At 43.0% G+C, this 16,591-nt stretch overlaps 1 protein-coding gene across 1 annotated transcript in view; it reads left to right on the top strand.

Moving 5' to 3' along the window:
- The window catches only part of PLCXD3 (phosphatidylinositol specific phospholipase C X domain containing 3), an 80,841-nt gene extending 64,912 nt beyond the window's left edge, over positions 1 to 15,929 (top strand). The window contains exon 3 of the mRNA XM_075527282.1: positions 15,731 to 15,929. Coding sequence (XP_075383397.1) covers positions 15,731 to 15,887 — 157 coding nt within the window. The 3' untranslated portion in view covers positions 15,888 to 15,929. The remainder of the gene's footprint in view (positions 1 to 15,730) is intronic.
- The last annotated feature ends 662 nt before the right edge of the window (positions 15,930 to 16,591 follow it).

Here is a 16,591-nt window from a genome sequence, read left to right as displayed (position 1 = left end):
GCCACTGAAGGGACTCTGGCACTCAGTGCATGGCTGACATGACAGGTCTGCATTTCCTTGTGCCAATGGAGCGGAGTGGTCCAGCACAACTCCATGTCATGCTGAAGGAGGAGGGAATGACCCTTCTTGGCAACCCCTCTTCCCGCACCTCTCAGAGTGGGTGGGATCTCAAGGCAGGGACTGGGGGAGCAAAGTCCCTCCCACTGTAAGAGAAGATCAGGTTTGAGACCCCCCAAGGAACCTGAACATATATAAGTCTATGGGACCTGACGAGATGCATCCCAGAGTCCTGAGGGAATTGGCTGATGTAGCTGCCAAGCCACTCTCCATGATATTTGAAAAGTCATCGCAGTCAGGGGAAGTCCCTGGTGACTGGAAGAAGGGAAACATTGCGCCCATTTTTACAGAGGGTAGAAAGGAGGACCCTGGGAACTACTGGCCTGTCAGCCTCCCCATTTTTACAGAGGGTAGAAAGAATGACCCTGGGAACTACTGGCCTGTCAGCCTACCCTCTGTGCCTGGGAATATCATGGAACAGATCCTCCTAGAAGCTATGCTAGAGCACATGGAGGACAGGGAGGTGATTTGAAACAGCCAGCATGGCTTCACCAAGGGCAAGTCTTGCCTGACCAACGTACTGGCCTTCTGTGATGGAGTGACTACATCAGTGGACAAGGGAAGAGCTACAGATGTCATCTATCTGGAATTCTATAAAGCCTTTGACACTGTCCCCCACAACGTCCTTCTCTCTAAATTGGAGAGATACGGATTTGATGGGTGGACTGTTTGGTGAATGAGGAATTGGTTGGATGGTCGCATCCAGAGAGTAGTGGTCAACGGCTCAATGTCCGGATGGAGATCAGTGATGAGTGGTGTCCCTCAGGGGTCTGTGTCGGGACCAGTGCTGTTTAATATCTTCATCAATGACACAGACAGTGGAATCAAGTGCACCCTCAGCAAATTTGCAGGTTACACCAAGCTGCGTGGTGCGGTTGACATGCCTGAGGGATGAGATGTGATCCAGAGGGACCTGGACAAGCTGGAGAAGTGGGCCCATGTGAACCTCATAAGGTTGAACAAGGCCAAGTACAAGGTCCTGCACTGGGCTGGGGCAACCCCCAGTATCAATCCAGGCTGGGGGATGAAGGCATTGAGAGCAGCCTTGTGGAGAAGGACTTGGGGGTACTGGTGGATGAAAAGCTGGGCATGAGCCAGCAATATGCACTCGCAGCCCAGAAGGCCAACCGTACCCTGGGCTGCATCAAAAGAAGCATGGCCAGCAGGTCGAGGGAGGTGATTCTGCCCCTGTACTCTGCTCTGGTGAGACCCCACCTGCAGTACTGCATCCAGCTCTGGAGCCCTCAGCACAAGAAGGACATGGAGCTGTTGGAGGGGGTCCAGAGGAGGGCCACGAAAATGATCCGAGGGCTGGAGCACCTCTCCTATGAGGACAGGCTGAGAGAGTTGGGGTTGTTCAGCCTGGAGAAGAGGAGGCTGTGGGGAGACCTTCTAGCAGCCTTCCAGTACTTAAAGGGGGCTTATAAGAAAGATGGGGACAAACTTTTAGCAGGGCCTGCAGCGATAGGACAAGGGGTAATGGTTTTAAACTAAAAGAGGGTAGATTCAGACTAGAGATAAGGAAGAAATTTTTTACGATGAGTGTGGTGAAACACTGGAACAGGTTTCCCAGAGAGGTGGTAGATGCCCCATCCCTGGAAACGTTCCAAGTCAAGTTGGACGGGGCTCTGAGCAACCTGATCTAGTTGAAGATGTCCCTGCTCATTGTGGGGGTGTTGGCCTAGATGACCTTTTAAGGTCTCTTCCAACCCAAACTATTCTATGATTCTATGACCTCTTTGTTATGGCATGTCTCAACCAAATATCTATACAGGCTTCACTCCAGGAGGATTTTAGTTTATTGTTGATGCATCCTCTGCAATCCTTTGCTATATTTTTACAAGCTACATAATGCATTTTTTAGTCTACCTTTTCCCTGGTGGTCTGTGATGTGGTTTGTTTCATTTGTGGTATAGCAACCCTAGTTCATCAATGTGGACTTACGATTAAATAAAATATGAGATCAATTCAGAAGTTACCAGTATTACTGGAAACATGAGACTTCTCACAATGTATGCCTATTTTTAGTGCTGATCAGAACCAGTAAGAGCTCTCCAAATCATCAAAACATTTTTGTTTTTAAACCTAATTTGAGATCACATCAGTGGTATATTGGTTAATATTTTGTTTCCTTTTTTAAGAGTTTGCTCTACAGTTGTTAGTTTTGTTAGATGTGGCAGCAAGTGCATGTTTGTCTAAATTGTTTCAACCCAGCGATTACAAAACCATTTGTTCTTTTTCCCATTGGTGCAGCTTTTTATTGAAAACTGCAGATATCTTAAAGTCTACTCTTTTTTTCAGGAATGCATCTTCCAGTGTTCTTCTCCAGGGAGAAGTCTACTTTAGCAAAATAGTTTATGTCAGAACATTTCAACTTTGTGCTTCTATTAATTCTGTCTTGTCTTCAGATTTATGTTACAGTGTTAATTGCAATATTTAATGCTTTTTCTATATTCACAGCTTTTCATTTTTGTATTCAGAAATAGGTCTTGAACTTTATTTGATGGGAAAGGCCAACATTTTGTCTTTGCTTTCTAATTCAAAATAAAATCACATTTTGAAATGCTGGAGTTTCTCACAGAACAGCAGTTCTTGGTTTCGGGCCAGATCTATTTAATACCACAATGGGTGTATAGCACTGAAGTACCCAGCCTTTACTTGCCCCTTGATATCACTGTTGATCAAGTGACAGTCTGCAGACAATATCATACTTTATGTCCATTGTAATTTTGCTTATGACTATTGGAAGTTACAGTTTTATCCATTATCTATAGGGTGAATACCAGTGGCCAAGCAAAGTAGCAGTATTATTAACAATAATAATTCACCTGGTGTGCAGGGTGATAAATGCTGTTGAAGGACAGAGTTCTTCAGGGAGACGCTATTGTCTAAATCTCCAGGACTTTTACTTTTTTGAAGGAAAAATTAAGTCAGAATCTGTTTTTAATTTTTCTCTAAGAATGTTCAACCTTATTATTTTGGCCAAAAGTGAAACGGCCCAACTGCCCTCTTTAAAATTTAAAATTATTTGAAGTCAAGGCAGACAGCATGATGGTAGATGTAGTCTAGAGTTAGTGTTTGGGACCATGCAGTGTGGAAGAGTCTGACTCAGCTTTATTGACTGATCTGAATTTTGCTGTCAGTCATGTTATGTTGCCATTGATTGCATCATCTAGACATTTCAAGACTGTTGGCTATAAGGTTGAGTTAAAAGAAAAGGTGACTGTTAGCATTTGATTACAAAATCTGTCAGTAATGAATGTTAAACAGGATGGCTTAAAGGTCAGCAGAAATATCTACCAGAGTGAAACAAGCAGATTTTATTCCTTGCAGTGGATTCCTTTGCACAGTACAGTAAGTAAACTGTACCACTGTTACCTTAATGATAGGCCCTTGTGTGTTGGTTAAAATAACTGTATTAATCCTCCTTATCTTCCTCTTAAGTTCTGCTATATTCAGTGTGGAGCTTGGGAGTTAGTTTTTCATCCAGTGGTTGAATTGTCAGGATTCCTCCTGGAGCCTTATTTGTGACTCCCAGTATCACTGGGGAAGATGTTTTATAAAAGCTGTAAGAAGTGAATACAGTGAAGCAGAGAGGAGAGTGATCTGTGTAATCTCCATAGCAGAATTGCTGAAGGACTAGCACGAGCATTGCTCTAGCATTAAAGCAGACCTATGAAAACAGTGGTTTAGAGTAGAGAGCAGCAAACATAACACCCTTATCTAAAAATGGCAAGGGAATGGTCTGAGCCCCCACAAGCTTTCAGGAGAAGGAGAGACCGAAGAGCTTAACTGGAAAGAAGTGATAATTAAAGATACAGAGGTTAATGGAAAGTGGGATAGATGTTGATGAGGTTTTGCCAAAGGTGGATGGTGTGAAATGATCTTCATTTGTTTTTGTAACTAATTCTGTGGAAATTTTACACGAAAATTTTGGGATTTCAGTAATGCAGCTGGTAAAGTATTTAGTAGGATATTATCAACCGAAATGGAATTTGGGAATTGGAAATGGAGTTGGGACTGGTTGGAAGTACCAGACTGAAGAGAAAGTAATGGTAGCATTCCTCAGAAAGCCTGATCATCTTTAATATTTCCATGAAAGACCTTGGATTCAGCTGTAGGAGACTGCTAATGGAGTTTGCTGATAACACAAAGAAAGAGGCTACCTTCATAACAGAGGAAAGCTGAGGGGTAACATACAGCAAGAACTGGATGCCTGCAGTATTTAGAAAGGAGCTGGAATTCAGTGGCATAAAATGCAAGGTCGTAACGATGGGAGCATGCTCTGGTAAGGTGGGATCTCATCAGCTGGGGAAGCCAGGCAAGGCAGATGCTGGAGTGTCACCCATGGCTGGCTGAAGCTGAGCCCGCAGTAGAAAGCATCTGGGAAAAAGAGCGGTATTCTCTTGATATGCACTGAGGCATTTCCAGCACGCACAGAAAGGTGGTGATATTACTGCCCAAGGTGCGGGTAGAATATCTTTTTGGATATCCTTGATTCTGATCATCCGTGATTCTGATCATCCGTGTTCTGGGGAGTAGATTAAAATTGGCATAGATGCAAAGAGGGACTGCTAACTAGGATAATCAGGGAATGAATTGCTGAAGATGAGAGAGCTTGTCTTGTTTATCCTAGCACAATGAAGCCTGAGAGGCTATGTGATTACTGTCTATAAATATCACAGGGGAATAAATACCAGGGAAGGAAAAGAACAGTTTAGGCTAAAGGCCAGTGTTCTCACAAGAGCAACAGTTATACACTGACTAAATAAATTTAGGCTGGAAGTGAGAGAAGGGCTCCCTGCCATCAGATCAGTGAAGTTTTCAGTCTTACGGTTGGAAGAGAGGGGGTGACAAAGCTGACTGCTTTTATGACAAGCTCTATCAGCTTTTGAAAGAGGAACAGAGATCATTAGCAGATTCCTCCCAGGCCCCCTTCTATGGGAGAACATCACGGCTGCTAACCCGCCTTTTCAAAGGCAGCTGTGCACATTCTTGTCCATGCCACTTGCTTTGTCACTGGAGATGGAAGGACAGGACCGCACGGCGCAGCGTTCCTCTCCCTGCTAGGTTGCTTGCGGGAGCCCAGGGAGCAGTCTGGTCTCAAGGCATGTGAGAAGCCACTGCCTAGTGATGGGGAAGCAGATGCCCTTGCAGTATTCGTTCATAGCCCCACTGGTTATTGAGGAGTCAGAGAAGTCTGTATTAGGGGGACAGATCCTCCTGACATGGGACCACCCTGGCAGGAAGATAGCCCGGTGAGCATGTCTCCCCCAGCTGTAGCCAGAACGAACATTTCTCACTGTGAAAGAGCAGTGGCTATTCTGTAATATCTCCTGGGTACTGTGTTTGGCATAATTATAATTGGTATAACACAGGGTTTATCATATGAATGCTGTGGGCTTGTTAATACTGGGTCGTGAAGAAAGCAAGTGGAAGGAATGACGAATAGCTCAGGGAAGGCTGCTCCTGGTAAATGATTCACAGCAATGCCCAGGATGCTATTTAGGAGGATATTGCCTCTGGGATCCAGCTGATTAACAAAGCTGGTTTAGCTGTGTGAGGCCAGAGCTAGAAGTCAGAAAATGTGTAAAGGATAACAAGCAGCTTAGTCTCCCTCTCTGGTGAGACGAAGCAGTTGTGGTGACGGAGCTAGTGGGTGTGTGAGGACCCTAGGCCCCCGCAGCCTGCGGTCCGGGCGCTGGGCTGGGGGGCTGGGTGGCAATGACAGCAGTGTAGTGCTGTGTATCTATTTGGTACGCCCCTTGCAAGGGAAATGATAAAACTAGCTTTGCACATGAAGGCTTGGTGGAGAAAGAGGTAGAGGAAGTTCAGTCCACGCAAAAAGGCAGTGGCTAATGTAATCGAAGGAAACGACAGCAGGAAGCCGAAGAGGAGGTGCCTCAGATGGAGAAAGGTGCAGCAGAGAGGAATTTTGATGCGAAACGGACATTTGCTGGAAAAACAAATTTGTGAGCACCATTGATACTATTTGTGAAATTGGGCCAAACTTGATGACTAATTGTATTTGAGGAAAATACGTAGGAAAACATTTCACCTTAATATTTTCTACCTTAATGTTTTAGAAATACTGAAGTGTTTTGACAGTTTCAAAATAACTTTATTTTAAAATGACACCTAATTGAAAATTATTTAAATTTTAAAAGACCAAAAAGTAAGAAAAGAATGTTTAATTGGCTGTGTTGAACATTAACTAGACACTTAATTTTTTTAATTAACTGAAAAACTCTACGTTCCTATATAATTTTGTCCCCCACCATCTCATTTCCTGACTTGTTTTAATCACATCACTCAAATCAGAGCTGTAATTATGCCCAATTTCTGTTACTTGGATGTGCAGCCTGAAGCTCTTACTATATTCTGTTCTGCTTCTTGCTGTCCAGATAGCAGCAGTGATGAAAAGTTACTATTTCCCTGTACCTTTTTTCAAAGGCAATTATTTTTGTCATAATTTTCTATTTAAACTTCGTTGGGTGGATTGCTTCATTGCAATCTACTTGATGATGTGTTACGAATGAAGCAGATTTCCACCTTCTCTGAAGAATCAGAAAGTGTTAAATTCCTGGGAATGCTGCAAGACCCATCTCTCTACTGCAACTTTCTCTGATTTGAGTATGCTTATTTTCCTTGCATTTTTCAACATTACATTCAATATGAATTATTCTACAGTATGTCTGTCTGAATAATGTGTGGTGGAATATACTGAGCAAGGTACTATGGCAAACAGCTCCGTGCAGTTTCGTATACTTTGGTTGTGTGTCCTCTGCCACTGCAGACTGACTTTATATTTCCACTTGATGGAATAAAAAAAATAGAACCACTTAGAGCAGTTTATCTGAAAGAAAATGGAAATTGCTTTGCTCTGTATTTAGTAGTAAAGGATTCAAATATAGGTGAGATTTAGTTTAATTTCGAAGCATCTGCAGGAAGAAAACATTAATTTTTCAGGCTACGCTATTTGACTAAAAAAAAAAAACCCCCATATTTTACCTATTTAATTAAGCAATTTAGATTTATTGTAGTATCTATTTCAGTGGAAACTGTGCAACGATGTGTGAAATTCTGTTACAGGTCATACAGCGGAGTGATAGTGCTGGCAGCCAGAAGTTTCTTAAATAAACTCTGCCTTCCACCTAGCTGCTCTGCTTTCCCTGATAGTGATACGTACGTTTTTACTAACTTTTCCAATTACTCAAAAGTGGGGTTTTTTTCAGAATTGCTCTGCCGATTCATCTGTGTTCCAAGGTTCTGGGCAGGGCTAAACACTGGTAAAAATCTTGTTCGCTCTGGTAGACCCTGTTTCATTGTTCTCCACATTAAATTTCAGAGCATTTCCTCCATGCACAACCTTTTTTTTTTCTATTTTTTTTTTTTTATTCATTGCCTTTTAATCTCTCTCTTCTTTCTTACATCATTCAAATTTTACATGCTCAAGAATGTGAGTTTTGTAACGAGGGGCTGAGCCATCGGCAGCAAGTGAAACTGTGAACTGGGGAGTAGCTGGGCAGCTCTGGACCTGGAGTCCCCTACCAAGTTCCTCAGCAGGAGAGCTCTTTGAAAGGTCCCAGGTAACACGTGGTGGCAACCCTTGGAGGAAACCTTGGCCGTGAATGGTCTAGTACTGGCTACAACATACACCTGTGACAAAGCAGTTACTGTTCTGCAGTCAACTCTAACACCTGATTTGAATGGTTTAATACAGTGATTCAAGCATAATGAGTGTATGAATAAATCATAACTCTTTTTTTTTAAGGAACTAGAAGATATGGGGGGAAAAAAGCCCCAAACCTGTAGCTATTCCCTTGACTGGTGACAGATGTTTTCTTACGTAAAGCAGAGGTTTTCTGTTTCACAGGCAGTGGAATAAGTTCCAGTTCCTATTTCCGTAGTCCACACTTATTGTAATTTCTGTGAATTTCTTGGCATTTCTTGAGCAGTCAGATTTCTGTGTGGAACTGGGACCAGGACCGACTGTCTCAAGCAGGTAAACTATGCAACATGCAGGCACCTGTGTAAATGAGTGGTCAGGCTTATCTCTGGTTGGGCCACAGAAGGTTTAAAGGAATGACATCTGAGCAGCACTCAGATCTCTCTGTTCCCCTCCATTTTCATAGCTTAAGGCTTGCACCACTGTTATGAAAATGGGAGATGTTTCTCCTCTGTCATCTCCAAAGAGATAACTGGTTAGAAGAGCAGTTGATGAGCTTGTCTAACTTGATCTGCTGGATCAATGAGAAAAAACAGCCTTTGAACACAGGCATCCTCATGGCAGGCAGTAGTTTTCCTGTTAGTCCATGGACTATCATGTATTTGTCCATAGTAGCATAACTACATGTGTTAGAAGGCCTTCTTCAGTCATGATGTAAAAGCTAAATGCCTCACTTTGTGTGGTAGCAGTTCAAGCTTTTAGTTCGGTGTTGCCCACTTCAGTTGCCCACCACATTGACCAAGAGAGTAGCCAAAATACTGGAGTTGCCTCATTAATGAGATCTTTTATACTACAGGGTCCACTGAGTCCTTTCCCAGCTGTCTGCATTCCTATTAGTTAATGCCCTAGCTGCAATGGCTAAAAACACGGAATCAGGGAAAAATAGGATGTTGAACATTAATCACCTCCAGAACCTCAGTTTGCTGCTATTAGATATCCCATTGCATTTTTGTACAAGCATAGAGGTTTAGGTTCAATAAATTCAGCTGAAATGTTCTTTGAAGGGAGGACGGGAAAGGCCCTTTTGAGTTCGTTTCTGCCTCCCATTGAAAATGAAACCCAGAAAGCCAACAACAGCTCAATAGGAGAGTGAAGACATCTGGCCCCTGGTGACTCTGCAGAGTACAGTACTATGATCAATTACGTTAAAATATTCATCTGACTCCAGCACGGTAGTCTGTGTCATCTGATTAGATGCATTTCTAAACTGTATAAAGCAATTGGAGATGACTGAATTATAGATAAGCATTTCAGAAGAATAAATTCAGGGCTGTTGGACAGTAATGTAGGTAGTTCTGGCAGCATGACAGCTCATGGGCACTGTGACGTCCATTCAGGATCTGGGGAAAGGAATTCCCACCTGTGTGCCTTTGAGACTGTTAATAATAAAATTTCACCCAGTGTTGCTCAAATTTTCTGGTTCTAGTCAGTCTGGCCTTGGTAATGTCAATTTTATGGCCACACTAGTGCTGCCTAGAGAGGATCTGAGCGGTAAGGAAATGAATCTAAGGAGTTCCTTCCCAGCCCGTTCATGCCGAGCTCATGTTAATCTCTGTGCTTCAGTTCGTTTGTTCCTTGGTTTTGTCAATTCAACAGTTTGGGAGGTCCTGTTACAAATCACATCTCGTCAATGAACTGGGCCATTTGGGACAGAGGGAGAGCAAAAATGGTTGAGGTGTTTCTGTTAATCCAGACCATTTCCTTGTGCTGGTTTTTATTTTGTCTCTACAGGTCTATTAGCACAACTGAGAGAATGGTAAGTTTTGATCAGGGATCAGAAACAAACAGCTGGCACGTAAAAGAAGAGGACCTTTTAAACTAGTTTTGCCACAGAGAAAATTATGGTAGAGTGTTGTACTGTGGAATGGTACCTAAGGTTCATGTTCTGCAGGGAAGCTTATTTACTGATGAACAGTAAATCCTTAGCGGGAGCAGAGGGAGGACACGGTGAACACTCTTGAGCAGCACACCTTAATGCCATTATTTTTCATGGCGTCTCGTTGTGGGCACTCCAGTTGAAGCTAATGAGGATGTATAAGGATATTTACATAGGGATGCTCTGAATACAGAGGAAGGTTGTGACAACTCCATCACTGGGGGCTTCTAAGTACTGATTAAACTGAACCTTCTCCAGGAGTGTTTGTATCGTTGATCTTTGTGTAGTTGATCCTTGCCCAGGATGGGCTGGATGACCTTGAACGGCTTTTCAAGGTTCTCTTCAGTCATGATTTTTATGATTCAGTGGCATAGGAGACATCCACTGCTCCCACTGGAGCGATGAATTCTCAGCATCCTTGAAAAGCCAAAGTCAGCGTGTGCTGAATGACGGCTCCAGAATTAATCAGTGTTCTTGCAAACATGGGTAAAACGGGATGGAGGGGGGGAAAGTTAAGGAGTATAGGGATTCATATTCAGGCTCGTGTGAGTACATCCTCCTGCAGAGGAGTGCTGTTTTTCTTGAACAGTAACACCTCTTTGCAGAAGGCTGCAGGAGGCAGGGTGTGTGCTTCGCTGGAGGGGGAAGAAATGCCACATGTCACTTTGCCCTGAGCAAGTGGACCTGCTTCAGCTCTCGCTGTTGTTACTGGTAACGGGCGCTTAATGCTAGGCAGCATCACACTCTGTAAATGAGACCAGTTTCTCATTCTGGATTAGGTTGTACTGGCTCCCTGCACTCCAGAAGAAAACCTGTTCTCTGCCTTTAGTGATCAAACTCTCATTAAACAGTGAACAGCCCTTTTGTTTTGTGTTTACGAAGTTGCTTTTCCTCCTCCTCTGCCTTGAAAGCTCTGCAGAGAGGAACGGCTGTTTCGCCACGGGAGGTCCTGTCTTAGAGCCCTGCTGTCGTTACTTTTCTGTCACATTGTCAGGCTTTGATGACTCAGGCATTAAAAAAAAAAACCCACCACCCCTCTTTCTGAACTGAAATAGCCTAAGAGCAAATTTTTTAAAGCAAATTTTAATGCAATTATTTAGGTCATATTTTCTTTCTGAAAGCTCATAATCTGAGTCACAGTTTGCTGCTTGAACTGAAGCTACTTGAATGTTTAATTATTTTTTAAACAAAATTCAATACCATTGGAGTCCACTTGAGATCTTTGACAGATTTAAAAAAAAAAAAGAGGTCTCAAATATTCAATAGCTTTAAAAGGGCTGTGCATGTTTTGTAGTTTAGGGCAGTGTTTCTCAGCTGAGTTCTTTAATGCCTCAGAAAATGGTTCCTGAAAGAAGTGAAAAACTTAAAAAGAAATCTGCACACATTTCTGTTTATACGAGCAACCAAACAGAACAAGGAAAATAGAGGTAATAAAATACCTGTCAAAGCTGAGCCTAGATTTTACTGGGTTGTAAATGAAAATCACTGCAGCAATGCTGTATGATAAAGTACACAGCTCCTCAAGAAAAAAAGGCTGGAAATGGTGACACAGGGCATGTTTGCATATGTGATGTAAGCCATCCTGATACCCAAGCCATGCCCAATGATTAGTACCTCTGACTGACCTAGTGAGGTGCCACCTAGAGATAAAAGCTTTGGTCTCAGAAGAAATATAGCCACATTAAATAGCTCTGCATGACACTGCGTTGTCCAGCATACGTAGGTCCCTGCTGCCCAGATCTCCTCCACTCTCCCCCTTCTCATGCAGACTTTTCTGCCAGTCCGAGAGCCCCTGCAGCAGGCTGCCGGGTGGTGGGGTGGATCTGGTCCCTGGTGCCAAGGTGCAGTGGTGGTGGGCTGGGACTGGACCACAGCCCTTCCCATGAGGTCTTTCCATGTTGCATCCGGTCACATCGCTTTAATCCCCCTGCTGTCTTGCCCTCCTGGGTGTGAGGGGCAGCAGTCTGGTACCTCCTAGTTCCCAGTCAGTGCAAATAAATTATATTCTACATATTCCTTCAGGACAGAAAAATTTTCACCAAGATTACTGATCCCAATCCATAGTCAAACCCAGGTAACATGCAGTTCCCCTCCTTCCCCGCCGTGGCTCACACCCCTCAGTCCTGTGGCTTTCCCCTCCCTGCCCTGCTCGTGATGCTAGGCACCCCCTCCTGCCGGGGATGTGGAAAAAGGAGTCGACTTTAGATGCTAGTTTGTGGGGCAGTCCTGCACTGGCCTGGCAGCGTCGGATCCGGCCAGCCCCGACCGAGGTCGATGGAGCTGCAGCAGGATGAAAACAGTGCCCCAGGTAGTGGGGTGAGAGGTGGAGACCCCTCTTTTTCTCCCTGCACGGGTTTTGCACCTTCTCTCCTCCCTGGCTCTAGGCTAAAGCAGGCAGCACCCTTCTGCGTGTGTGGCTCAGTGTAACACGGTGGCTTTTGCAGCCCTTAGGGGTTAGAAGTGATTCCTTCCAAGAACTGGGGTTGTAGCCGCAAGGGCTGGACTGTGCAGCTGTGGATCGCAGTAACTTTAAGGGCTGACAGTATTCTGCGTCTGTCAGCTTTTCCAGCTGCCTTGCTCTTCGTTTGTAGCATGTTAGTGTAGGATTTTTCATCTTGCATGCCCTTCAAAACATTCACGCACAGCGCTGAAACGTCACAACACATTTCTGAGGCCAGTACGACTCCTAATCAACTCATCCAGCTTTCACCACATCATTTACAGGGGAGGCAGCTGAGGCACAGGAGAGCTGGAAGACTTGAGGTTGCCCTCAGGAGAGCTAGAGCCTGTCCTGCGTGGAGTTTTAATAGTGGCATTGCTGTCATTGTTACCAGCATGACACTGTTTTATTGGGAAAACTCGTTACACTAGCACAATGGAGCTGTGGATGTAGTTACAGTGTGACTACACCGCTGTAGTTAGTGGGGTAACAGCAAAGATTACTAACCTTGAGTATCTACGAGTGTGGCCCATACTCACATGGCTGGGCTGTCTTCAGCCCTTGCAGGGTTGGGATCTGGACCATTAGTGCCAGAGTTTCAGTGAGACCCTTAAGCACGGACATCACTGTCCTCCGTAGGAGAGCCAGGACCTGCCTAACGCAGAGGCAGTGATGCTATCAGGGTTAGCCAGCTGAGAGGCTTGCATATGCTCACGCACAAAATCATTTCTTATCAACGTTGCAAGAATATCTACGAAGGCAATGGCACGTACTGGGTTTCTGTGAGCACAGTCATGTAGGTGGTTGCCACACAGCATGGTTTGTGTTCCTCTGACTAAAACCCTTAATGAGAACAATTACTAGTTTGAGGCATGCAGAGACTGGAAATTACAAGGAAGGGTGAACAAGGTTTGTGCTGCTATTACAAAGGCACCCTGAGAAATGTTAAAGCAGGCTTATTCTAATAATTATTGTGAGCATGTGAGATATTTGTACTGAAACTGAGCAATGTGTGGTTTCTTACAGTCATTGATGTAATCCACTTTCAATATGGCACTATGGGAGGAAGATGATCTGTATGGGGTTTTTCTATGAATTTCTGTCATAAGCAGAGTTGCATAGCCTAGATCAAATCTTTAAGGTTAGTGGAATCTTTTGTTCAGGTGCTTTTTCTTACAGGATTGTGTTCTTTGGCTTTGGTATGCAAATAAACTTTTTGTTGGATAATCTGATTCACTTTTTGACTTATCTTTGAATGCTCTCTAGTCTCGTGAACACAAGATTTCTGTGACTTTATCTAACAATTTGCATGTGAGCAAAGGGTCATGCAACTGTGTCCTGTGTGAAATATCAGTAAAATGTAAATAACCCATCTAACTACCAAGCCTAACTGGAGATGAAATGGCAGGGCAAACTGAGTTTAAGATAGAGCACTAATCAAAATGAGGCATGACTATCTGTTAAAGTCTGGCTTAATAAGAACACAGTAGGAAAAATAAAACAGTATTTCAGTTTACATGATTAAGTGTATAGATAGCAAACTCTATGGTTTGAAGACAGGATTACATCAGAACCAGCTTCAGAACAAATAAAGGACACGAAAAGAAGTTAATTATGCCTCAACAGGAAGTAAAATATCAAGGGTATCAATTTATGCAGAAGGAAGGAAGAAAAAAATCTGTGCCTGCCTACAGTCAGTCAGTTCGCCTTTAAACCTGAAACTCTTTGAGCTTAAATAGGATGATATTAAAGACAAAGGCAACATACTCCCATCTTAGAAGCTCAGCCTTGTGTCTTTGTCCAGTGTTCAGCAGTATCTCTTGCATGTGAAGATGGAGTGGAGTTTTCAACTGCTCTGAGCTGCCTTTTATCACCTTGGTGGTCCATGCTGTTCCACTGAGATCTGTCCTGGTTCTGGTTGCTCACAGATCTTTTCAAACAGTCCAGGCATTGCTGGATATTTAACACCTGACCTGTGCCTGTTACAGTTCCACGGAGTGCAGCTTTTCAGGATTACATAAATTTAAATCTAAAGATGCTGGCTGAGTTCTTATATAGCAGAGTGCTTAAGCTCAGTCTTATGAGCTGGTGTGCATACGTACATATGCTTCAGTCATACTGAATCAATGAGTGGAATAAAATGTGTTGCTGGGCTTAAACGTGGATCTTACGGTGGATTTAAGCACATTTTGCTGAAGCAAAATCTTACTGTTGTGCATTCTCCTGTAAAATCATAGAGGGGGCTAATTATAAGTTCTTGGGTTTTTTAGTACTAAATTGTTTTAAAAGATCACTGATTCTGGTGGCCACTGACAAGTACAGTCTGTGTCTGCTAATAGTTCTGTTTTCTTTAGATCTGCTTTCCTAAAGCTTTGCTTTTCGGAGCAGATTTATGTTCAGCATATTCAGCTTGATTTAAGTTACTGTCAGCCCAACATTTTACATGTACCTTGGCCCTGTGAAAGAGGCTGTACAACATGCTGGCTGAGAGGGAATCACAGATTTACAGGTTTTAGAGCATAGGGAGAACATGATGTTCATCTAACCTGACTGCGGCCCTGCCCAGCCTGTAGGTTCTTTTATTTAACCCAGCAGCTTGAGGTTGACCGAGAGTGTATTTTTGGAATGACATCCAGGCTTGATTTAAAGACTCCAAGTGCTGCAGAGTTTGCCACAGTCATTGGTAGTTTGTTCCAATGGTCAATTACCCTTTCTTTGAAAAATACCCTTTCTCTGAAAAATCTGTACCTTATTTTTTTGGAACTCTGTTGACTTCTGTCTTCTGAAAACTGGATCTTGCTGCTTGACTTTCTCAGCAGGACTGGGGAGCCCTTTATTTTCCCATAGATATTTCTTGTGATTGTTAGTTTATATTTTTCATGGTGTCAGAAAAATTTCTTTATACTCACAAACCCAGTTAGGCAGACATCTTTTACACCCCAGTATTCCCATGCTAAGGGTCTGACATAATAAAAATATGCCATCGTAGAAGAGGGTCAATAGGACTGTGGTGCTTTATATTTCAGTTACTAACCACTGGTTTATGATTAAATATTATTTGTGGCTTGGATAGTAATACTGGGAAAGAAAGGGTATTCGGTATATGCTGTACTTACACTGTAGAGATCATGGTTGCTCCAGTGTCCCCCAAAGTATTTTCAGTATTTGTTTGAATGTGTCAAACATGCTTTGCAAATGGCTTGAGTTCTCTGTTACTTCTTTTTCCATAAAAAATTCCTGTGGAGTCATATGGCCGGATGATATCGAAAAGGTATCTGGTCCATGCCTTTGGCCCTAGGCAAGATCAATAATTTATGTTAGCCTGTATGATCTTCCTTTCATTCTTTTCTACTGAGAAGTTGAAATACAATCAACATCATATTTCCACAGAGAATGAAAATTATAAAAAGAAAGGTTTTCAGAAAGCCTGAGCAGTAACCTGTGTCCTTTCGCACATGGTTCCCTTAGAAACCAAGTAAGATCAATGGGAGTCACTGTTGGTAAATTCTGCCTCGATGCATTTGTCTCACTGCTTTATGAGTAATTATTGTTCCTGTTTTCTCCTTAGGGCTCTTCCTGCAATGATGCAGTGGGTCCGAACTCAGAAACCAGGAGAAAGTGGTGTGAATATTATCACTGCAGATTTTGTAGAACTTGGTGACTTTATCAGCACAGTCATAAAGCTCAACTATGCCCTGGATGAAGGTGAAGATGACACTACTTGATAGTACTGTAATATGTGTGTTGCTGCATTATTTAGAAGTTAACAAAAAAAAGATTGCATTTTAAAAGAATTATCTTGTAAAACACTGATCTTCCTATAACACACTGAGGTGTTTAGGGCTTTAGTGGGTGGGCGTAGGGGAAATGTTTTAATCAATTATAATCATTTTTTACATTTGTGTTTCATGTGAAGAGCAAAAATAAACATGTTTACAGTGTTTGATAAAAGAAGGCCATTTACATGTTTTCCAAGGTACCAAATACTATTCATGTGTCTTCTATGGTTATGAACAGTGCCAAGCAATTTACTGCTTTTGGAGCAATGGGATGTATATTGCCCTCTGCTTGCCCACAGCAGGATTCCCAACGGTGTGAGTAGTACACCAGGAGACTAAGGACAGTATGTCTGGCCCGAAAATGTTAAGCTGCTACGCTTCATCTGTTAGGTGGTTTAACTGATCATATTTATCAGTGAGCTACAGGTTTAAAAGCCTTTGTGAAGTAAATGCAAAGTCATGCCTCTAACACACGCATAATCAGTGGACAGTAAACATGATGCATTATGTAGCTTGCACAGAGCACAGACTAAATCCTGCCTGCTTTTCATTCTCAAACTGGGGTTTTCCAATCTCTCTGCCCCAGGTCAAGTCAGCAGATACGTGGTGCTGGCCTAACTCTGTACTAGGAGCTGCCAGTGCATATTTTC

The sequence above is a fragment of the Mycteria americana genome, chromosome Z, assembly GCF_035582795.1.
Source record: "Mycteria americana isolate JAX WOST 10 ecotype Jacksonville Zoo and Gardens chromosome Z, USCA_MyAme_1.0, whole genome shotgun sequence".
Lineage (NCBI taxonomy): Eukaryota > Metazoa > Chordata > Aves > Ciconiiformes > Ciconiidae > Mycteria > Mycteria americana.
Note: the sequence above shows the minus strand (reverse complement) of the source record. Positions and strands in the feature narration are given on the sequence as shown.